The 23,948-nt window shown below is 46.4% G+C and overlaps 1 protein-coding gene across 1 annotated transcript; it reads right to left on the bottom strand.

Annotated features, from left to right (window-relative positions):
• Window positions 1-20,296: 20,296 nt before the first annotated feature.
• Window positions 20,297-21,229, bottom strand: LOC101443307 (collagen alpha-1(VIII) chain-like). The gene is made up of 2 exons (XM_071211966.1): window positions 20,798-21,229; window positions 20,297-20,737 (listed from the first exon to the last, which is right to left on the bottom strand). The coding sequence occupies exons 1-2, from the start codon at window positions 21,227-21,229 to the stop codon at window positions 20,297-20,299; spliced, it is 873 nt and encodes a 290-aa protein (XP_071068067.1).
• Between the last annotated feature and the right edge of the window lie 2,719 nt (window positions 21,230-23,948).

A 23,948-nucleotide genomic window follows, 5' to 3' on the forward strand; every position in this document is an offset into this window, starting at 1 on the left:
CCCGTGGGCCCTGGGCTCTGTGCCTGAACCACACGGCTGGATCCATCCATCTTGGCTGCACGAGGGAATGAGCCAAGGTGGGAACGCACGCGTTCACGTCCATCCTGAGCCTCTGATCAGGCAGGACTCCTCCTGTCCCAGTGCAGAATCCGGCCCCCAGAGCCTGGCCTTCAAGGACCCCGCCCTGGTCCTGCAGACCCCATGCACTAACGTGCCCTGTTCCCCAGCCCTGTCCCCAGCCCTCCAGGCCTCCTTGAACCTCCGGCTCGCTCCCGCCTGGCGGCCGTGGTGCAGCCCTTGCCGCCCCGGCAGTCCTGCCTTCCCACGCAGTGTCACCTGAGCTCCCCCCCAACCCCTGCTGCCACCCATGACCAAGCCAGCACCAGCTAGACCAGATTTGCAAATAAAACTACAGGACACCCAGAGAAATCCCAAATTCAGAAAAGCCACGATGCTGTTTTAGCTCAAGCCCGGCCCCGGGGCTGCACGGGACGTCTTACGGGCGTTTCCTCTCGCAGCCCGCGCCCGGATGAACGTCAGAGCCGAGCGCCCGGGGCGGGCAAGATGCACGGGGGCTCTGCCCAGCTCTCTGGAGTCTTTTTTTTTTTTTTTTTTAACAGTTTCTTTGTGCTCAGGCTCCGGCTTTGCCAGGCTTTTACTTGGCCCTCGGGCTACTGGAGCCGTACCTAGAGCCACCAGAAGTGCAGGGGGTTGTTGAGTCCTGTCCCGGGTACCTGTGCCCAGGGCCCCTTAGCCAGCGATTCGTCCTTGGTTCAGAAGTGGGAAAGCCCAGCTCCTCCCCTGCGTCAGGGAGAACCGGGAGGCGTAACTCACTCTCAGAGCCGCCCTGGGGTCAGGCTGGAGCCACCTTCCGCCCGTGATCACGCCCATCCTTGCCCCGTCCTGCCCCAGACTTCTCTGGAGGCATCTGGCGTCACCGAGGAACCCGCGGCTTTCTTGTGCAGTAATGTAGCGCCTCGTGTTTACTTTTCTTCCTTTTCTGCTTCACTTCCCATTTTTCCTCACTCATCGCCACCCCCAGTGAAACACTGGGGCCTAACTTGGGCCTCTGGCTGCGTAGTCTAGGCAACCCAGCCCAAGAGAAAGTAGAGATTGATCAGTTGTCAAACCGCAGCCACTCACAAAATCACAGCACTGGCTGCACCTGGTGCTGGCAAGGAGACAGAGCAACTGGAACTTTTGCCCACTGCTGGTGGGATGATAAACTGGGGCAGCCACTTTGGAAAACAGAGTGGCAGTTTCTTAAAAAAGTTAAACATATACCTGCTGAAGGACTTGATCATTGCCCTGCTAAATACCGACCCAAGGGAAACAAGCACACACGTCCATACAGAGACGTGACATGAGTATTTATGGCGGCTTTATTTATTTATAACAGCCGAAAACCTGAAGCAGCCCAAATGCCCCTCAGCTAGTGAATGTATACACAAATTGTGGCATATTCGTACAATGGGATTCTACCCAGCAATAAAATTGATGGACTATTGATACACGTGGCATGGATGAAACTCAAAATAATTATGCAACATGCACACTAGTCTATAATAACAGAAGGCAGGTTGGAGGTTGCTTTGGGACAGGGATGAAGGGAGGGTTGGATTACTAAGGGTCACGAGAAAACTTTTGGAGGTGATGGAAGTGTTAGCCATCTTGATTGTGGTGTTGGTTTCATGGGAGGACCTTAATAAAGATGTGTAAAAAGCAAATATGTATCACCAGGTCCATGAGCGAGTTGTACCAAATCTTTAGGGAAACGACAACTTCAATACCATTTAAAGCATTTCAGTGCACAGAGAAAGAAAGAAGGCTTCCAAATTCTTTTTATGAAACCAGCATAACTCTGATAGCAGAAACCTGGAAAAATAGCATAGAAATGAAGAGTATGCTGCTCTGTGCACACCTATGGAGTTACCATCAACTCCACCAATCAGCTACACTGCACATGACCTAGTTTCCGGAGTTTTCTTTTGTCTTTAGTTTCCAGAATTTAATTACAATGGATTTCTTTGGGTTTATCCTCTTTGGGGAAATTAGCAGCCAGGTAAGGTGTCACAGCAAGAGGGAAGAGGAGACAGACGGCCCCTAAGACTAATCCTAGGGGAGGGTTTCCCACAGGTAGGATCCAGAAGGTGGGAGGGGCCTCAGAAACCTGAGCGGGTCTCCCGGGGCCTCTCTGCTCTCTCTCCTCCTGTCCACCCACCCCTCCTCCCCAAGCCCGTGGCTCCCGCCAAGGTCGGTGCCTTTTCTTTGAAAATCTCTGACAATCTGAGTCTCTTCTCCCTGAAATCCATCCTCCGCCTGGTTGAGAATCTGATTGTGTGCCGTAGCTACGACCCCGTCACCCCGCTGCTCCCTTCCCTTCACAGACTGCTCCCCCACGAACCAGGCACAGCCTTGGGGCTGCACACCCACGACTCCTGCCTCATTCTTGCCCACACCCGGCCAATGTGCAGCTGGTGAAGCACAGCCCTCTTGTCATGCCCTTGAGGCTTTGCAATGTCTTTCTCTCTGCCTGGGGCGCCCTTCCCGCCTGCTCAGCCAGCAAATTCCTACACACGCCTGGGCCCACAGGACCAGGTACTGAGCACATGCCACCGAAGGTTTGTAGAGAGGAAATGAAGACACCAGAGGGGGAGTTTGGGTGGACAGAGGCAGAGCTGGCTCCATGAATAGGTGGCCAGCACAGTCGCCCAGGGCTCCACGCTTCAAAGGTCCCAAGCTTGATTTAATGCCCTGCTTTCCCTGTCTTGAAATTCTTAATAATTTCTGAACGAGGGACCCCATGTTTCCACTTTGCACTGAGCTCTGCCAAGTATGTATCCAGCCTTGAATGTAGGCAAGCCCAGAAGACCCATGTTCGAATGCTGACTCTGACTTTTTTTTTTGAAGGAACTGCTGGGTCACATGGTAAACCAGTTTATAAATGCTGGGGGTGGATCTTTTCGTTGTTGTTTTATTTTTTTAATACTAAGTATTATATATGCTTAGGTTTTAACAGAAAACAAAACTTCAGACTATGCAGAAGAGGGAATAAGATAGCTTTCCTGGCACAGGAAACCCGTTTATGTGAGTGGATAACACAAAAACAAATTATTACGATTCCGTGTATAGAAATACATGCCAAATGCCCAGGGAGCCTGGCCGGAGGTGACCAAGTGTCTCTGCAGCTAAAGAAGTCTGGGCTTTGCTCTCTGGAGGAGGCTTGAAGTAAAAGGAGAAGGTTTTAAAGGATATGTAAAGTATTGTTTATAAAAGTAGGAGAAAATAAGTGGAAACAACGTAAATGCCCAATAGAAGGGGATTGGGTGAATAAATTTTGAGATAGATAATGAACTATTACACAGCCATTAAATTTTCTAAGTGAAAATAGTATCTTAAAAGAAACCACATCCTTATAATAGAAGATCAATAATAAATTTGTAAGGAATAAAATTAGAGCCATCAGGATAAGAAATGATTCAGGTTAAAACCATCAGTGAATGCTAACACTAATGGGTGAAAATGTGATGTGGTAGAAGATATTTATATAGCTTTGAAGTATTTCTCCATAAGTTACCTACTGATTATGAAGGGGAAATAGTAACATTACAGAGTAGAAATCTGGCAGATGCCATTTTAACCAAGAGATAAAGGCAATCTTACCAATAATGAGACAAACTGACATCAAATGACCCCAATAAGACGTGTTGAGGAGGACACATCACTTCAGTGGAATTCCTGTTAATAACCAAAAAAAGGCATAATCTGAGTCTAATCAGAAAGAAACATCAGACAAACCCAAACGGAGGAATATTCTGCAAAATAATTAGCCAGTGCTCTTCAGAAATGTCAAAGTCAAGAAAGACACAGGCTGAGGATCTGTTACAGGTTACAGGAGACTAATGAGACCTAACAAATAAATGCCATGCAAGATTCCAGATTGCAAACTGGACCAGGAAAAAATTGCTAAGCACACAATACTAAAACAATATTCAAATGATGTTTGTAGATTAGATAATATTATTGTATCATGTAAATTTTTCTGATCTTGATAATTGTACTGTGGTTATACAAACGAATGTCTTTGTTCTTAGAAAATATAAACTGGGATATTTAGGAGCAAAGGGGATTAGTCTGCAAACTTACTCTCAAATGGATCAGAAAAGACAAAGTAAAATAGAGTAATACATAACACTATGTATAGAGAGACAGAGACAGAGAAGGATAAAGCAAATGGGGCAACATATGAACAGTTGGTGAATCTGTGAAGGAGATACAGAAGTCCTTTGCATGATTCTTGCAACTTTGTTGGTTTGAAATTATTTCAAAATAAAAGAAACTAGAAAAACCTACATATAATATGCTTCAATTTTTTTAAAGCATATGCATATTTATTAATGTGTGTGCATATATACTCAAAATAAAATACTGCAAGGACATACACCAGAAAGTTAACAGTCCTTATTTCTGGGCAGTGGGATTTAGGTTAATTTTTCTTTTTGTTTAACAATTGTTTCTCATCTTTCTACAATGACTGTGAACTCTTCATAATAATAACCAAAAACTAACAAAAAAGAAATAATAAAGTGTGGGCACACAAGGAAGGAAACATCACTTTTCAATGTCAAAAATGTAGACAAAGCAAATCCACTTTAGACTCTTTCCCCATTACCCAGGTTGTGTCGCTTTCAGCAAACCAAGTTCATCTCACTCCATGTTCAGGAGACCCGCTGAGGCAGACAGTACCCATGCACCCCGCCCTTTTAGGCTGCCTCTCAGTGTGGCTGCAGCACCCCCACACAGTGTGTGCACAGACTTCCCAAGCTCGGACAGAAATCAAAATGTTTTGGGAAGACTTGAAGTAGAAGCAGCCAGCGACCTGGAAACACCAACCTGGAAACTCCAGCCTAACACTGCAGAAATCATCCCAGCATGGCTGTTCCAGAGCCTAGACTTTCACATTTGTGAGGCTCTAATGAGATACCCAATACCCAAACTGGTGGAGTCAGAGGAGCTGAGATTCTTTCACCCCCATGGACAGGTCAAGAGCCCTCCCCCCACACAAGCCTGGGGAACGTGAACTTACACCCCCACCCGGCAGTACTGAGGCCCCTCGCCCCACTCTTTACTAGAGTGATGGAGAGGAGGTCTGGTAGGGAGGCAGGACTTTCAACATCGTCCAGCAGTAATGAGGCCACCCCTGTCACACGTCAGTGGAGACCACAAGAGGAGCCAGAATTCCCACTCCCACTCAGCTGTAAGGAGAAGGCCTCTCTCAGATGACAACAGACCAAGCAGGGAACTGGAAATCTACCTCCACCTGGCAGTAATGCGGTGGCACTCTCCTTTCCTTGCAAGAGTGGTGTCGGAGAAAGCCAGCTAAAACAGAAGGTTTTGACAAGATCCAGAGTCTCAGAACGTAATATGAAAACATCCAGATCTCAACTGAAATACACTCATCATATCAAGAACTTAGGGAGATCTCAAACTGAATAAAAGAGGACAATCAATATATGATACCAACACCGAGATGACAGAGATGTTAGAATTGTATGGCAAAGATTTTAAAGCAGCCATTATAAAAATGCTTCAACAAACAATTATGAATATGCTTGAAACAAATGAAAAAAAATAGCCTCAGCAAAGAAATAGAGGATATAAAGAACAAATAGAATTTTATTTTATTGACTTTTATAAAAGGTATTTATTTGGGATAAAAGCTTACAGTGCCAAGGCCATGGAAAGTCCAACTTGGAGTACCATGAGAGGTACTTTCTCACCAAAGTCAGCTGCCACGCCTTGAAGCAAGATGGCGGGCAGTCTCTACCGGCTTTCAGCTTTCCCCTCTGGGTATTCTCTTTCTCTGAGGCTTCATGGGCCCAACTTCTTCCCAATCTCAGCTGTAGGCTGGCATAGGGCTTGTCTCTCAGGGTTTCTTCTCTCTCCTGGCATAGGGCTAATTTCTTTCTTCTCTATCAGTCTCAGCTTTTCGTTCTTTTCTCAAGGTCAGCTGCAAACTATCAGGTGATTGGCTTATCTCTCCCTGGAGTCCCAGGATCAAAAATGACAGAGCTCTCTCTCTTCCCATGTGTCTTCTTGAGTCCCAAGTAGAATTTTAGAAGTGAAAAACACAATAACCTAAATATAAGGCTCAGCTGATGAGCAGAATGGAGGGGACAGAGGAAAGAATCAGTGGACTGATTCTGTTCTATCAGAAGATAGAACAATAGAAATCACCCATTCTGAACAACAGAAGGAAAATAGACAGAAAACAAAATGAACAGAGCCTCAGATATCTGTAAGAAAATAGTAGAAGATCTAACATTTGTATCCTTGGGGTCCCAGAAATGGAGTAGAAAAAGGGTGGGGATGAAAAAGTAATAGTAATAATAATAAAACAGCTGAAACTTCCCAAATTTGTCAAGAGACATAAACCTATAGACTCAAGAGGCTAAGAAAACCTCAATAAGGATAAAGCCAAAGAAATTCACACCAAGACACATCATGCTTAAACTTCTGAAAACTAAAGAAGACAGAAAAATTATTGAATGTAAGGAGGAAAACTATATTTACCTACAGAAGAAAAAGAATTCAAATGTTAGCCGATTTCTCATTAGAAATTACAGAGTTCAGAAAGAATTGACATAATATTTTTCAAGTATTGAAAGAAAAGAACTGCCAACCCAGAATTCTATACTCTTTTTTTAAAAAAAATGTTCTATTTACTACAAAAGTTATGTGCTCATCTTTTCTTTCAGCCTTTAACAGCTTCATCCTATTTGCCGGGGACTCTCTTTTTTTTTTTTTTCCACATATGTAATTTTATTTTATTTTTTCTCTTCATTTATTTTTTTTAATGTTACATTTAAAAAATATGAGGTCCCCATATACCGCCCACCCCCCTCACCCCACTTCTCCACCCATAGCAACAGCCTCCTCCATCATCATGAGACATTCATTGCATTTGGTGAATACATCTCTGAGCACCGCTGCACCTCATGGTCAATGGTCCACACCATAGCCCAAACTCTCCCACAGCCCACCCAGTGGGTCGTGGGAGGACATACAATGTCTGGTAACCGTCCCTGCAGCACCACCCAGGACAACTCCAACCCCTGAAAATGCCCCAACATCACATCTCTTCCTCTCTTTAGGAATGGAGGGGAAATCAAGACACAGATGAAAGAAAACTAAGAGAGTTTGTCACTGCAGACTTACCCTGAAAGAATGTCTAAAGGAAGTTCTCTAAATAGAAAGGAAATGATAAAAGAAGGAACTGTGGAATATCAGGAAAGAAGAAAGAGCACAGTAAGAAAAACATGGGTAAATACTGTAGGTTTTCCTTTTCGTCTTGAATTTTCAAAATTCTGTTTGATGGTTGAAACAAAAATTATAATGTGGTTCTAATGTGGTTCTAAATGTATGTAGGAAAATATTTCAGACAATTATATTATAAACAAGGCATGGTAAAGAAACACAAAGTAAGCTAAAGTTTCTGTATTTATTTGAATTGATAAAATGACAACACAAGTAGACTGTGATAAGTTATATATATGTATAATGTAATACCTAGAGAAACCACTAAAAAGGCTATATAAAGAGATATATTCAAAAACAATATAGATTAATTGAGATAGAATTCTAAAAAAAAGTTCAGGTAACCCCTGTGAAGGCAAGAAAAAGAAAACAAATGAGAAACAGAAAGAATAAACAAAAAATAAATAAATAAAATGGTAGACCTAAGCCTTAGCATATCAATATTTACCTTAAATAGAAGTGGTCTAACTATACAGATTAATAGACAGATATTAGCAGAGTGGCTTTAAAAAAAAAACATGACCCAACTATACTGTTTATGAGAAATTCACTTCTGATATGGTACACACAGGTTGAAAGTAAAAGGATGAGAAAAGTTATATCATGCAAACATTAATTTTTTTTAAAAAAGTAGGAGTGGCTATATCAATATCAGATAAAGTAGACTTCAGAGCAAAGGAAATGACCAGAAACAAAGAAAGACATTATATAATGATAAAAGAGTCAACCACCAAGAAGACATAGCAATCCTAAATGTGTGTGCACCAAACAACAAAGTTGAAAAATACGTGAAGCAAAAATTGATATAATAGAATTGATTGGAGAAATAAGAAAATCCACAATTATAGTTGGAGACTTAATACCTCTCTTACAACAATTGACAGAACAATCAGACAGAAAATCAGCAAGGATACAGAGGAACTCAACAATATCATCAACCAACAAGATCTTACTGACATTTACAGAACACTCCAACGACAGCAGAATATACATTCTTTTCAAGTGCCCATGGAACCTATACCAAGATAGACCATATGCTGGGCCTTTAAAACAAACTTCAACAAATTTTAAAAGAATTGAAATCATACAGAGTATGTTCTCTGACTACAATGGAATCAAAACTACACATCAATAATAGGAAATGTCCAAACACTTGGGAACTAAAAACCATATAAATTGCTGATGGCAACCATCATTGGTCTATAAAAATGGCTCGACCTAATATATCAACTCTTCTAATCTTTGTAACAAAGCTTTGTGGTAGCTAAAATTATTGTCATCCTTACCCCTGTTCGACAGATGAGAAAAGTGAGATCCTGGCCACACTCATGCAACTTGAGGGTGGTAGGGCTGGGATTCAGACCCAGGCAGCCTCGTGCTTACCTCCACCTCCTTTCCCTTACATGCACTGAGAAGACACTGAATGTGTGTTTCTAACATACATTCATTTCTGACATAGACCCTCTACGAAAGCTAAGGGCCCAACAAAAAATTGTCCTTCTCTGGCAGCATTTCTGCAAGGAACTGAGTCCATTCATTTTGGAAATGCTGCTTTTCTGATGATCTGGCCAGAGCTTGAGAACCTAGAGAGGGTAACATATTTGGCCAGACCCTTGTCCAAGTGGTCCCTATGCCAGAGCTCAGTGGCGAGACCCAGGCATTCGCAGGAGGGTACTTATTCAGAGTCTCACATCCACACTCCTTTCATTCATTGTGCTGGGTACTAGGGCTTCCCATCCAAAGACCCTGAAGAACCTGGTTCTTTTGTGTCATTGGTGGGCCTGGCATTGGGGTACCTCAGGAGAGTGGGGATGAGGACCACTCTGGGTCCATGTGGTTGGCAAAGTCACTCAACCAGAGTTGTGCATTCACACGGCTGCAGGAGTTGACCCAGAAATGGGCATGTAACTCAAGTCAGGCCAATCGGAGTTAATCCTGGGATTTGGGCTAGAACTATTGGGAAAAGATGCCCTCTTTCTGTTGAGGTTACTAAGCAGAGAGAAAGGTAGCCTGGAGCATCTGGGGGCATTCTGGCCACTCCATGGGCGAGGACCTGGTCGATATTGAAGCCAGCCCAGAGGAAAGTGGAGTCAAGACATGGAGAATTTCTGTCTTGGCTCCACTTTCTGATCATTTTCTTTGAGGCTGTGGATTCAGCCACACCTCCATTGGCCTCTATGTACACCCTGACCTTGATATCACCTCCCAAAGTAGCCCCTTCTATTCCTGAGTTGAAACCCATCGCCCTGGAACTTACTAATTGTTCCTAGGTCTCCCAGTCAGAGCGGAAGCAAAACGTTCTCAAGCTAATGGGTATGGTTTCAAATCCTGACTTTGGCATTTTAAAATTAAAATTATATTCAATTTATTCCATTTAACATAGGTATGGTAATACCTATACTAAAGGGATGTTGTGGTAATTAAAGGGAGAGTTCAAGTGCTTTGCTTTTGTTATCCAGCCACATTGCTGTATTTGTGTTATCAGACTGTGAGTGCCCTGCTAGCAGGGACTTTGTTTTATTTGCTCCAGCCCAGCAGTTGTTGGCACAGAGTAGCAGCTCAGTAAATGTTTTTTGAGATGGATTTGAACTGCATTCTGACCTCCCAAACTATAGCAAACCAATATGCACTCTTGTCTACTGGGGATAGCTGCTGTGTTACCCTGAATCTTCTCCTCTTGTCCCTGCCCACGCCTTCACCACTTCTTTACATAACTCGGATGGTTGTCCTTCTTAAAAAATGGACCAACTCATTTATTCTGTGAATATTTACCAATTACAACGAAAAGAATGAAAATAAGCTCCTAGGGTACAAAGGATCCAGATGTTTGGAGTTAGTTTTCTAACACAATGCTCAACTATTTTACTTATTTTGTGTTGTCCTCAAGAAACAAAACAAAATCAATCTGCCTTGAAATGTGGAAAGGAGATCCCGTTCTCACAGTGTCTCTTGCCTGTGTGGGGAGAGGATGGGGCATGCTTGGCAGTCATGCTGGGCCGCTGAAATGGGAACAAGCAGGTAATGGGAAACAGCTGCCTGGCCCACGGCAGTTCCTTAGCCCCAAATTGGTGACGAGGTGCCGCAGACAAAGGACAGGCGGCTATGGTTTGGGTGGGGACTCCCCAGACAGCCATGAGCTCCTCTTGCCAAGTGCACCAGGCGAAGCAGAGTCGGCCCAGCTGGCCGCAAAAGGCGGAGGGGGCAGCGTCTCTTGCCCAGGACTCCTCTCTGTCCTTAGAAGCCATGTGCACCCAACAAGATGAGCCCCCCGTCAAGCTGCCGCCTCCCTCTTTCTGGATTTGGAGGCAACACGAAGCCAACAGGGACTGCTGCTAGGAAAAGACATCACCTTCATCTCTGTCCCACCTCCGAATGCTGCTCCACCGACTCCACTCCACGCAGCAGCCCGAGCAGCCTTCTGAGGCCAGCAGTTAGATCCCAAGGCGGCAAGCTTTCCCTGCCAAGGGCCGGCTGGTAAATATTTCGGGCTTCGTGGGCCAGGTGGTCCCTGCACAACGCCCTTGCAGCGCCAAGGCTGTCAGAGACGACATATAGACCAACGGGTGAGCCTGGGTTCCAATAAAAGTTTATTGACAAAACAGGCTGAATTTGGCCTGCGCGCTATAGTTTGCCGATCCCCGTTGTCCCCATTGGACCGTTGGTCCCTTGGCTCAGAACCCGTGCATCAGAGTGAAACCCAAACTCTTCACCGTAGCTTTAAGGACCTGCCTGGGTGGCCCCTGCTCACCTCTCCACCTCTCTTTGGGGTTCCTCTAGTCCCCTCACACCATGACCCCAACACACCTCGCTCACTCCTGCCTCAGGGCCTTTGCACTTGCTGTCTCCGCTCCCCAATCCATGTGAGATATTCATGTGGCTCACTTGCTTCCATTATTTAGGTCTCCGTCCCAATGTTCCTTTCTCAGAAAGCCCATCCCCTCCCCCCTATCTGAAGGGGCCTCCCCTCCCTGGCCCCATCACACTTTAAGGTTCAGCACCCTGTTTTTATTTTCCACACAGCACAGTCTGAAATGCTCTTTTTTATTTGCTTCTTTACCTTTTGGTACTGGCCTTCTCCCCCATAAGCTCCAGGAGAGGAGGGAACCTTCTCCCCATGGAGATGGAGTGTAATGAATGTTGGGGGAATGAATGAATCTGTGCGTGAGTGGGTGCTTCGGGAGCCCTGACTGGCCTCCCTGTGGCCACGCATCCCTTCCGTGCCATTAGCCACGCTGTTGACCGAGAAATCTTTTCAAAATGAACATCCGCTCGTGGTATAGCTCTGCTCTCAACGCGCTTATAACTTCTCCTGGCTCTTGGAATGAGAGTCACACTCCTCACCATTGCCCTGGAGCTCTGTAAAACCAGAATCCTCCTTTCTCCCTCTGCCCATCCATCTCCTCCCACTCTGAAAAGCAGGCTGCCCAGAGGGTCAATTTCTGTAACCCCAAAGGACACCACTTGGCATCGGAGGTGTTTTCGCGTCGATATCAGAAAACAAGTTAGGTTCCAGGAATTTGCGTTGAACAAAATAACGAGGCCATGGACACCTGACTCACGAGGGGCTGGGAAGTCGTCCAGGTTCCTCATCTCACCCCACCCGCATCAGACTCTCTCCTGGGACATGCTCGGGGCTGAAAGAGAGAACACCATCTTTTCAGAGACTGATGCCAAAAGCCACACGGGGCTTGAGCCTTTGGGAGGGTAGGGGCTGGTGAAATGTAGAGCTTGTAGTGGGCTTTCGACGCTGGCTGAAGGCTTCCTGCAAATTAAAGTAAAAGAGAAAGGTGTGGCGCTGTCGACAGTCAGTAGGCAGGATCGAGAGTCTTTAGAGTTCCCGACTCCTTATGCAAACTTGTATTTTATACTTTCTCCACAGCTGCAATTCACTTAGATGAAATTCTATAGCAGAGAATGATCCACATGAAAATGATCATGTCGATGGCCCATATGGCTCAGATATAGCTCATCATTTGCACTATATTGAGATGAAAGAGTAGAAAGCTGCTACCCTACAGCCTCTACTCAAAGAGACCTAGAAGCGGTATGAAAGTGGCTAAAATGTCGTACCAATTTTCTGATTGGCACTGCATAAAGTAGGTATCTAAGTAACAAGAATATCCATTTCTTCCTGGGAGTCAACAAAGCTATTTTCCTTTGAGGTGGGGCAAAAATGGCTCTTAAGCATTTCTGTTTTTCTGAATTGGCCTCTCCAAAATGTGCTCACTGGTGCTCTACAGCGTTATCGGTAAGACACAATGTGCACCCCACTTCTGGTCCTTTTTAAAGTCAGACCCATGAACCAGGTGCCATGCTCCTTCAGCCTTATAAAAATGACCAATTGGGGGAGTGGATGTGGCTCAAGCAGTTGAGTGCCTGCTTCTCACCTGGGAGGTCCTGGGTTTGGTTCCCAGTGATTCCTCAAAAAAAAAAAGCCCAAAACCAGCAAGCAAAACAAATGAAAAAGCCAACTCAGGGGAGCCGGTGTGGCTCAGTGACTGAGCGCTGGCTTCCTACATTATGAGGTTCTGGGTTCATCCCTGGAACCTTGAAAAAAAAAAAAAAAGAAAAAGCGAGTTGGTATAACTATTCTCCAATCCTATTTGATTTTAACTTGTTTTCATTTTATCTCATCTCCCCGATTGAGAATCCTTGACACCCCATCCTGATTTTCTACCTTTCTGACTCTCTCTGCATTCAGCCACGTCTTGACACTTGGGTCCTGGGTCTCCTGTGGGTTTGGCTTGGCTCGCTCATGCCACCTTCCCCATTGCACTGTCCCCTGTAGCCCTAACTGGTGCCCGTTCAGACAAGCTCGGCCCCCCCTCCCAGAGCAAGGAGAAGGGCCACCCTCAGTTAGGATGGCTTCGTGGAGAAAACACGGTCCACCCCCTCAGTGCACTGGCAACCTCGCCGACCCCAGTGCCAGCCATCGGCTGTCCTCTCCCAGCACGCCTCCAAGGACAGGAAACGCAGGGCTTCCTAGGACTGCCCTTTTCATTTTCTGACACCTTGATCAGAAAGCTCGAGCTGTCGACGCGCTTGAGAGCGGCCCTGAAGTACCCAGCTTCCTGCCGAGGGCTGCCGGTGTGGTGTGAACTCCAGGCACCCGTCAACACCCGTCTCTGCCCCTCGCTGCGCTGGAGCACGTGGCGTAAACGGATCACTCCCCCTCCTCGCCCGCACCAGCTCCTCGTGCCTTCCCCACCCCCAGTCATTCATGCTCACCAGATAACTGATAGCCGTGGCCCTGCCTGGGACCTGACAGGATGGAGCTGAGCCGGATATAGCCCGTTATCAGGGCAGCTACAGCGCGCGGGCCCATTGAGAAGTTAGGAGGCGCTTTATCAATGAGGGAGGTTGTCTCAGAACCTCTGGCGTTGGACCCCGCTTGAAGGACTGGAGGTGAAGATAGAGGCTCTTGAGATAACGGGGCCTGCTTATCTGGCATGTTTTCCCCGGTGAGGTCAAATGGCAGTGCCCTCGCCATGCTCCCAGGTGGAAACCAACCTTAGAATGCCAGAGCTAGACGGTTTTGGAGACTTTATGGATGGAGGAAACAAAGGCCCAGGGAGCGGGCAGGACGTGCCCATGGCCGCACAGGCAGACCACATCAGAGAGGAGCGGAAACCCCCATCCCCAGCAAGCAGGGCCAGGTTTTGTGAAGAGGGGGAAGGACTTTTGAGGGTGTTTCTGTTTTCCCTTTTTGCTTTTAAAAGATATAGAGGAGGGGAGCGAAGGTGGCTCAAGCGGTGGAGCTAATGCTTCCCAAATGGGAGGTTCCAGAGTCCGTTCCCAGTGCTCCTAAAAACAAAACAAAAACAACAAGCAAACAGATGGAAAAAACAACTCGGGCGAGCTGATGTGGCTCCGTGGCTGAGCACTGGCTTTCCACATACAAGGTCCCAGTTTCAATCCCCCGCGCTGGTACCTTAAAAAAAAAAAGATACAGGGTTGCCCATGTAGCCCAGTGGTCGAGCACCTGCTTCCCACGTACAAGGTCCCGTACCTCCTTTAAAAAGAACAAAAGATATAAAAAGCCATTGTTCCAGGTCAGGTGGGAGTCAGGAATGAGCAATTTTTCTAGAATCCCAGGTTTCAACCTTAGTTACTAGATGATTTCTCGGATGTATCCCTGAGACCCACGTGGGAATGAAGAGACATTCACTTACTGGTTGATTTAGTCTATAAATATTCATCGAGCACTGCCTCATTCGTTCTTTTAGCTGACCCTGTTCCGGGCATGGAGCTACAGCAGTGAGGCAGGTGAATGCTTCCCTCGCTCACGGACTCACATGCTAGTAAGGGAGATGGACAAAAACAAACACGTGAATATAGAGACGGTCAGAGCGTGGTAAGTCCTGTGGAGGGAAAGTCAGGGTAAAGGGCATGCGCATAGGAAATTCTGAGGATAGCGGTTACTGCTGAGATAGGGCGGTCAGGAAGGAGGAGCTGCCATTCGAGCAGAAATCTGGAGGAAGGAGGGAACGCGCCGTAGGAGCCTCTGCGGGATGAACTCCAGGTATCAAGACAATTCGTGCAAAGGCGCTGAGGCTTGAAGGCACTTGGCACATTTAAGGACCATCAGGGAGAATGATAGGATTGGTACCAAGGGAGAGAGGAGGAGAGTGATACAAGATGAGGAGAAAGAGATGGAGGGAAGCATGGGCCATGCAGGCCTTTGGGCACCCTTGCTTGGATTTTGGATTTATTCTGAGATGGGGGTCACTGGAGTTCTTTGAGCCAAAGAGTAACGTGACCTGAGTCAGTTTTCAAAGGTCACTCAGGCTGAAGGCTTGGGAAAGGACTGTAGGAAGGCAAGGCGGAAGCAGCGAAACCAGTTCTTACCATGTGGACGGAATGGATATGGAGAAGAATCAAAGGGCATGCCCAGGATTTTGGCCTGAGCCAGTTGGTAGATGGGGGGATCACAGGAGGGGAGGGGCAGGGTAAGGAGGGAATCGGGAGTTTGGTTTGGGACATGTTGAGTTCGACATGTCCACAGTCGCTGAAATGGAAGTGGCAAGAGGCAGCTGAACATACAGAGTCTGAGGCCAGGAAGAGGCCGTGCTAGTCCTGTGAATCGGGGAGTGCCAGACTACAGGAGGCACTTTCCACCTTCTACGTGAAGCAGGACGAGCTCGCCAAGGCAGCGAGTGTGGTCTGAGAAGAGGAAGGGGCCGAGACCTGAACTTTCGGATGTCGGGCAGTGCAGGACACCGTGAAGGAGCATGAAGAGGAGCGGTCACGGAGGGAGGACACGGGAGGAGAGAGTTTCAAGAAGCAGGGAGCCAACGGCGAGCTGTCGCCGCAGCCGGGAAGGAAGAAACGAGGAGAGACTGCTGGCCACGGGATTCAGCAACTTGGGGGGCACTGCTGGCCGCAGTGGGGAGTTTTGGTGGGAGAATGGGCACAAGAGTCTGATTTTAAGACTGGGAAGAGAGGAATTGCAGACAGAGGTAAGGACAATTCCTTGGAAGACTTCTGCTGCCCAGAGGAGCAGAGAAATGAAGCGCTAGCTAGAGGGGGATGTGGGTCAAAAGGGAAGACAGAGCTCAAAGTTCCTGGAGTCCCGCGCTCTCCCCCAGGGCACACCCCCATCAGTCAGCCGGCGTGAAGAGCGGGCCCCAGAGCTCCGCGTGCTCCCAGCAAGCCCCCCGCCTCTCCCTCTCTGCCTCCCCCCTCTTAGCACTCTCAGCCTCACTGCCGTTATCCACCTGCCTTGCGGCCTTCGGGCCCCTCTCACCATCTGTGTGCAGTTTAGTTGGAGAGAGACACTAAATAAATACACCAGTAATTATACTAAAATGACTGACGGAAAGCAGAAAATGGAAAAACAAAGTCCACTGAGAGAGCATAATGGAGCCAAATGGCTATAGGGAGGGACTTGGGGAGGGCCTCTCTGAGGAAGTGGGCTTTAGCGTTAGAACCTGAAACATGAATAGTAATTCACCAAAGGACACCTGCTGGGAAGAGCATTCCAGGTGGAAGAAACAGCCGGTGCAAATGCCCTGAGGTGGGGAGGAGCTCAGCACGTCACACACTAGAAGGCTGGTGGGGCTGGGGTCAGTGAGCGAGGGGGAAAGGGATCACACAGGTATCAGAACGCCCACAACTTCTGACACCAACTGCAAATACTGCAGTAGCTCAGTCCAATTCCATTCGGACTCTCAGGAGCTGACGTTAGACCGAGACGCCACAGTTCAGGGGCGATCTTTTGCAAGGTTGTCTTTCAGGCACCAGTCACAAGTTCAGGAGTCAGGCCGCCCCCCACTCCTGGCTGGTGGGCTGTGCATTTGGGAGTTCCCACCCCTTCCCTTGGTTTGATAATTCACTAGAATAACTCACAAAATGCACCGAGAGTGCTATATTTATGATTATAGCTTTATTATACTAAAAGGATACAAACAAGAATCCAAAAGAAGAGACGCATCGCGTGAGACCCGGGGAGGTCTTATCTGCAAGCTTTCACGTCCTCTCCACCCCGGAGCCACACTCTGTTACTCTCCTGGCACGGCATCCGTGGGTTTTCTCTGTCATGAAAGTCGCTCATTTCGAGCCTCCCAAGTTTATACGGGAGTCTCGTTATGTCGGCATCATGGATGGAATCAATGTCCACTCACTTTGCAGCTGTCTTCCCTCCCAGAGACTAAAGTATCAACCAAGAATTCTGTATCTACTGGGAAAAAAGTGTTCTAGGGTTTAGGACACCAGGGGAAGGCTGGGCACCTCCCACAAGGGAGAGGGCACAGGAAAGGATCTCAGCAGAAGGACAGTGAGCGAAAGCCGCAGCTGCAGCGTCAGGCACCCTTCCACCCACGAGCAGGAAATTGTAAATTCTCGGGTTTCGGGCTGGTAGCTGCAGGCAGATGGGGCCACAGGGATCCACCTCCAGAGGAAGGGGCAGAGACAGGGACGCAGCCTGAGGCTGATCTAGCTCTTGGCCCACAGATTTGGTCTGCTGTGCCCCACGAGCACGTCCAGGCCAGGGGCGGCCAGGCCACTGCTTGCCCAGGAGCCGGCAAGGGTGGAAAGAGATCCAGCCCTCTCCGTCACCCTCCCCCTGGCCAGGACTGGTTGTCCAGGGTGCAGAGAAAGGGGAGTTATTTCCTACTCAGGAAAAGCAAGGGAGCTGCCAGTAAAGGTTGAAGAACTGCCTCTGAGAAAGTTTCACTGGAGATGCCCTTAGCGTCAGGCAGGAAGCTCTGTTACCTGGATCAGGCCGTGTTTCAGCAAACACGCTCCAACCAGACTTTGAACTGAGAGGGCTGCTGAAGAGCGCCATCTGCTGGCCAACCAAGCAAGTGCATGTGAGGAAATTAGTAATTTCAGAGAGGCTTATTCTGGCCTTTACAGCCTCCCTCCAAAGGCCCTTGGGAGTGGGTCTGCAACCAGTTACTGGGCCAAGAGCCTAGATTTGAGCAACTAACAGGGACAATCCTAAAGATCTAGAACAGGCTCAACCAAAAATCAAAAATGGCAGTAACACACAGCCTTCTATCACTAAATCCCTACAAAAGAGAGAGAAATTGAGCATCAGAGTAAACTTGCCACCCTAAACAGGTGCCTAGATATCAGCAAAAAATTACAAGCTATACTAAGAAAATGGAAGAAATGGCCTAAGCAAAGGAATATATCAAAACCCTACATAAGAAATAGGATTTGAGACAATTAACCAATGGGATGCACACAGATTTCCAAAACTAAATTAATGTGTTGAAAGAAAATATGGCTAAACAGATAAAGGACATCAAGAAAACACTTAGCGAGCAAAAAGATGACTTTGGAAACCTGAATGAGAAATTAACAGAGCTCATGGGAATGAAAGACACAATAGGTGAGATCAAAGACACTGTTGAAGCATACAACAGCAGACTCAAAATGATTGAAGAAAGAATAAATGATACAGAAGACAGACAGCTGAAATTGAAGAGAGAGAAAAGAATGGGAAAAATTGAATGATATCATGGAGTGCAGCATATGTGTCATGGGAGTTCCAAAAAGAGAAGAGAAGGGAAAAGAGGCAGAAAGAGTGCCTGAAGAAATAATGGCTGAAAATATTCCAACCCTCATGAAAGAAATGAATTTATATGTCCAAGAAGCCCAGTGTACCCCAACCAGAATAAATCCAAATAGACCTACTATAAGACACATCTACTCAGAATGTCAAATGTCAAAGATAAAGAGAAAATTCTGAGAACAGAAAGGAAGAAGCAAACCATTACATACAAGGGATGCCCAGTAAGACTTAGTGTGGCTTTCTCATCAGAAATCATGGAGGTGAGAAGACAGTGGTATGACTTAATTAGGACACCAAAAGAGAAAATTGTTAGTCGAGAATTCTTTATCTGGCAACATTGTTCTGCAAATATGAAGGTGAATTTAAAATATCCATGAATAAACAGAACTAAGAAATTTTGTAAAAAAGAATCTTCCCTTGCAGGAAGTATTTAAGGGAGACTTACAACCCAAAAGAATAAGACAGGAGAGAGAGGCTTAGATGAGAGTGCAGAAGGCAAGAAGAGCAGAAAGGATACAAAAAGAGTAAAAGGACAGAAGAAAAGGACACATGACATATGAAAACCAAAGAATAAAATGGTGGAAGTAAATAATGCATTTGTAGTAATATCATTGAATGTGAATGGATTAAACTCCCCAATCAAAAGATATAGGCTGACAGAACGGATAAAAAAACATGAGCTGTCCATATGCTGCTTACAAGAGACTCACCTTAGACCCAGGGATACAAATAGGCTCCAAGTAAAAAAAAATAGGCTGGAAAAAGATACTCCATGCAAACAGTAACCAAAAAAGAGCAGGGGTAACTATCCTAATATCAGACAAAACAGGCTTTAAATACAAAAAAATGTTTTAAGAGATACAGAAGGCCAGGTTATGTTAATAAAAGGACAATCCACCAGGAAGAAATAAGTCATAAATATCTATGCACCTAGCCAGGGTGCCCCAAAATATGTGAGGCAAACATTGGCAAAACTGAAGGGAGAAATAGACACCTTCACAATAATAGTTGGAGACTTCAACACACCACCCACATTATTAGCGAGAACAGCTAGACAGAAGTTCAACAAGCAAACAGAGAACTTGAAGAATGTGATAAACAAGCTAGGCCTACCATACGTATAAAGAACACTGCACCCAAACTCAGCAGGTTGCACATTATTTTCAAGTGCTCATGGATCTTTCTCCAGCATAGATCGCATGTTAGGTCACAAGGCAGGTCTCAACAAATAAAAAGATGAAATTATACAGAGCACTTTCTCAGATCATAATGGAATAATACTGGAAATCAATAATAGAGGAGAAAGGAAAATTCACAAATGTGTGAGGCTAAACAATATGCTCCTAAACAATCAGTGGGTCAAAGGAGAAATTATAAGTGAAATTAGTAAATATATTGAGATGAATGAAAACAAGAACAGAATTTATGGGATACTGTGAAGGCAGTGCTGAGAGAGCAATTTAAAGCCCTAAACTCCTACATCATAAAAGAAGAAAGAGCTAAAATCAAAGATCTGACTGAACAACTGGAGAAACTAGAAAAAGAATGGTAAACCATTCTCAAAGCAAGCAGAAGAAAAGAAATAATAAAGATTAGAGCAGAAAGAAATGAAATTGAGACTAAAAAAAAAAAATAGAGAAAATCAACAAAACCAAAAGTTGGTTCTTTGAGAAGATCAATAAAATTGACAAATTCCTGACTAGACTAACAAAGAAATAAAATCTGAAATAAAAGGGGTGAAGTTATGATTGATCCCACAGATATAAAAAGATCATACGGAGACACAAGAGAAGATAATCATGTGAGGAAAGATAGAAATTGAAGTGCTGCAACATCAAGCCAAAGATTGCCAATAAAGCACCAGAATCTAGGAGGAAGCAAGGAAGGATTCTTCCCTACAAGCATCAGATGGACCATGGCCCTGCCCACACCTTGATTTCAGACTTCTAGCCTCCAGAACTAAAACTGAGAAGAAATGATGCTTGTATACCATTTAGGGAAGAGACAAATATTTGGCCAAGAGGAGAATTTCTTGATGGAGGAGTGGACGTACTGCCCGGCGTACAGCCCCGCAGCCTGTTCTGAGGGCAGCTGGAGGAACACGCGGTCTCCCGGCCTCAGCAGCAGCACCGCACTCCCAGACGCCTGGTCCAGAAAGCCCTTTTTGTACTCGTCGTATGTGTACATCATGGGCTCGTTGTTCTTGAACAGAGCAACCCACACGTTGCCCCCTTTGCAGTGAACATGGTATGCAAAGTAGTAGACACCGGGGACCTCACAGGTGAAGATGCCCGTCTGTGGGTTGTAGTTCTGCCTGCCATTATAGAGCAGTTTGTCAAACTTCACTGGGGCCCCCACTGGTGGGAAGGGTGCTGTCAGCTCAGCGGTAAATGCAGGCATCTCGTAGGCTGGCCCTCCGTTCTTCCCTTTCTTAGCTCCATAGGCATGGGGAGTTTTCACTCCATCAATTCCTAGCCCCATATCTGGCAGATACCCTCCATGGGGAGGTGGTGTAGGGGGCATCACTGCTGGGGCCCCTGGGGGCCCTGGAGGGCCTGGGGGCCCCGGAAGGCCATGCTGGCCTTGAGGACCAAGGGCACCAGGCTTCCCTGGGGGACCATGAAGTCCTGCTACTCCCGGCTTCCCTACTCCAGGAAACCCAGGGGGCCCTGGGAGGCCTGGTTCTCCCTTGGGGCCTGGAATTCCAGGTGGTCCAATGGGACCACTAGGGCCTGCAATTCCTGGGATGCCAGAGGGACCCTGTAAGCCCTGATCCCCTGGGATCCCTGGTTCTCCCTTGGGTCCAAGGATCCCTTGAACTCCAGGGAGCCCTGGTAAACCTTTGTGCCCAGCTTCTCCCTTGGGCCCTATAGGACCTGGCAAACCCCTCATGCCAGGGGGCCCCACTTCACCAAGGAAACCTGGCTTTCCTGGGAAGCCTTGAAGCCCTGGCTCACCCTTGGGACCTAGTGGTCCCTGTGGCCCCACAACCCCACCCTCTCCTTTGGGTCCAGGAAAACCAATGGCACCTGGAGGGCCCATAGGACCTGGGATTCCAGGCAGGCCCGACTCTCCTGGGGGACCTGCCATTCCAGGGGCACCTACAGGTCCTTTTTCCCCTCTTGGCCCAAGAGCCCCAGGAAGACCCCCCCACACCCCGGTCACCTTTGGGTCCTGGGAAACCTGGTTTCCCAATCCCTGGAAGGCCTGGGGGCCCGGCAGCCCTGGAAGTCCTTGCTCTCCTTTGCCACCTGGAAATCCTGGCTGGCCAGGGATCCCGTCCTGACCTGGTTTTCCAACTCCAGGCATCCCGGGAGGTCCTTGGACCCCTGGTACCCTAATAGGGCCCTGTGGCCCAGGTTCTCCTGGAGGCCCTGGTTTCCCCAAAGGGCCTGTGGTCCTGGGAAGCCTGTCACTCCTGGCTTGCCCACTCCTGGAAGTCCAACAGGGCCAGCAGGGCCATGCACCCCTGGAGGGCCCTTCAGGCCTGGCAACCCTGGCATCCCAAAGCCTTGCTCTCCTTTGGGACCCTGGAGGCCTGGAGGTCCTGGCGGTCCTTTGGGTCCACGGTCCCCTTTGGCTCTGGGTTGTCCTGGTAACCCTGGTCCACCTGGCTTCCCAATACCAGGAAGGCCATGAGGTCCTGGAGGTCCTTGTGGTCCTGGAATCCCCATAGGCCCGATCTCCCCTTTGGGTCCAATTTCACCTTTTGCCCCAGGCATTCCCATGGCTCCTGGCTTTCCTGGCATTCCAGGCATACCTGGCTTCCCGATTCCTGGATATCCTTGTGGCCCTGGTTTTCCTTTGATTCCAGGTATCCCATGGCCTGGTAAACCAGGGGGTCCTGGGGGTCCTCTTGGACCAGGCTCTCCACGGGGACCTTGCTCCCCTCTTAAACTGGCTAATGGTATTTCTACTGGGAAAGAGGAGGGAGGGAGGGAGAGAAAGAGAGAGAGACACACTGACTAGCCTTCACTTCAACTGAGTAATGGCACTCATTATTGAGTTCTGACACATTTGCCCGTTGAGAAGAATGATTAAAATGATGTGCCCATTTTCCGGACTGCATGTTATAGGTACTTAAAGGACAATCAAGCTGATAATTTCTTTGAGCTATTTGAAGTATTATTTTAAGGCTTGATATGTGAAGCTGCTTTTATCAGTATTGCATAAGCAAAAAAGCTAAATGATGAAATGCAATGAAGAGGCAGTTTTCCAAGTACAAAAGTTAGAGATATTATGGTATGTTCACTATAGAGAATTTAGAAAATTCAAAGTCATATAAAGAAAAATCAAAGTTGCCTGTAATCCCACTACTCAGAGATTGCCATTTCACATTTGTATGTATTTTCTTCTTGTATGTTCTAGGGATACTTGTGTTTGTATTTTAACCAATGTTTGGGTCATTCTTCATTTTAATTTTTCTGTTACTTTTTCTACTTAGTGCTATACTGAATTTTCCTGTGTCTTTAATTTTTTAATATAGTAATTTATGGCTAAATAATATTTCCTCATGTGCTGAAATACAGTATGATGTGGATGATGAAAGTCATTATCATGTGGACTCAAGGAAGAAAAGTATTTCTTTTGTATGTGGTTCAATAACATCATTCCACATCTGTCCTCTAGAATCAAATAGATTTGCTTAATATTTTTAATATGCTGTAGAGCATTAAATATAGTAAAGATATTAATTTATTAAATTAAAGAATTACTAATAAATTATTTCTCATTTGCAAAAAAAAAAAGATTATACAAAGATCTTGTGAGAAACTGTATGTCAACAAACTAGACAATCTAGATGAAATGGGAAAAATTCATAGAAATGCTCAAACAACCTACATTGACTCTATGAGTAATATAAGAACTTAGCAAACTAAATGCATTTAAAGAGATTGAATCAGTCATCAAAAATATCCCCCAAAGAAAAGTCCAGGTGAATTCTACCAGGCATTTTGGGAAGAATTAACATAAATCCTGTTTATTATGTATGTATGTATTTATTTATTTATTTTTAAAGATTTATTTATTTCTCTCCCCTTCCCGCCACCCCCCCACCCCCCGCCAGTTGTCTGCTCTCTGTGTCCATTTGCTGTGTTCTTCTGTGTTCACTTTGCATTCTTGTCAGCAGCACCGGGAATCTGTGTCTCTTTTTGTTGCATCATCTTGCTTTGCCAGCTCTCCTTATGTCTGGTGCCACTCCTCGCAGGCTGGACTTGCTTTCGTGTGGGGCGGCTCTCCTCATGGGGCACACTCCTTGCACGCAGGGCTCCCCTACACAGGGGACACATGGCACTCCTTGCGCACATCAGCAATGCACATGGGCCAGCTTACCACACAGGTCAGGAGGTCCTGGGTTTGAACCCTAGACCTCCCATGTGGTAGGCAGATGCTCTATCCATTGAGCCAAGTCTGCTTCCCAATCCTGTTTAAACTCTTCCAAAAATTTGAAGAGGAGGGAAAATTACCCAACACATTTTATACCTCACAACCAAGTGGGATTTATTCCTGGTATACAAAGGTGGCTCAACATAAGAAAATCAATTAAAGTAATACATCACATTAACAAAGTGAAGGAAAAAACACACAGTTATCTTGATCAATGCAGGAA

The sequence above is a fragment of the Dasypus novemcinctus genome, chromosome 26 (genome assembly GCF_030445035.2).
Source record: "Dasypus novemcinctus isolate mDasNov1 chromosome 26, mDasNov1.1.hap2, whole genome shotgun sequence".
NCBI classification, from domain to species: Eukaryota; Metazoa; Chordata; class Mammalia; order Cingulata; family Dasypodidae; genus Dasypus; species Dasypus novemcinctus.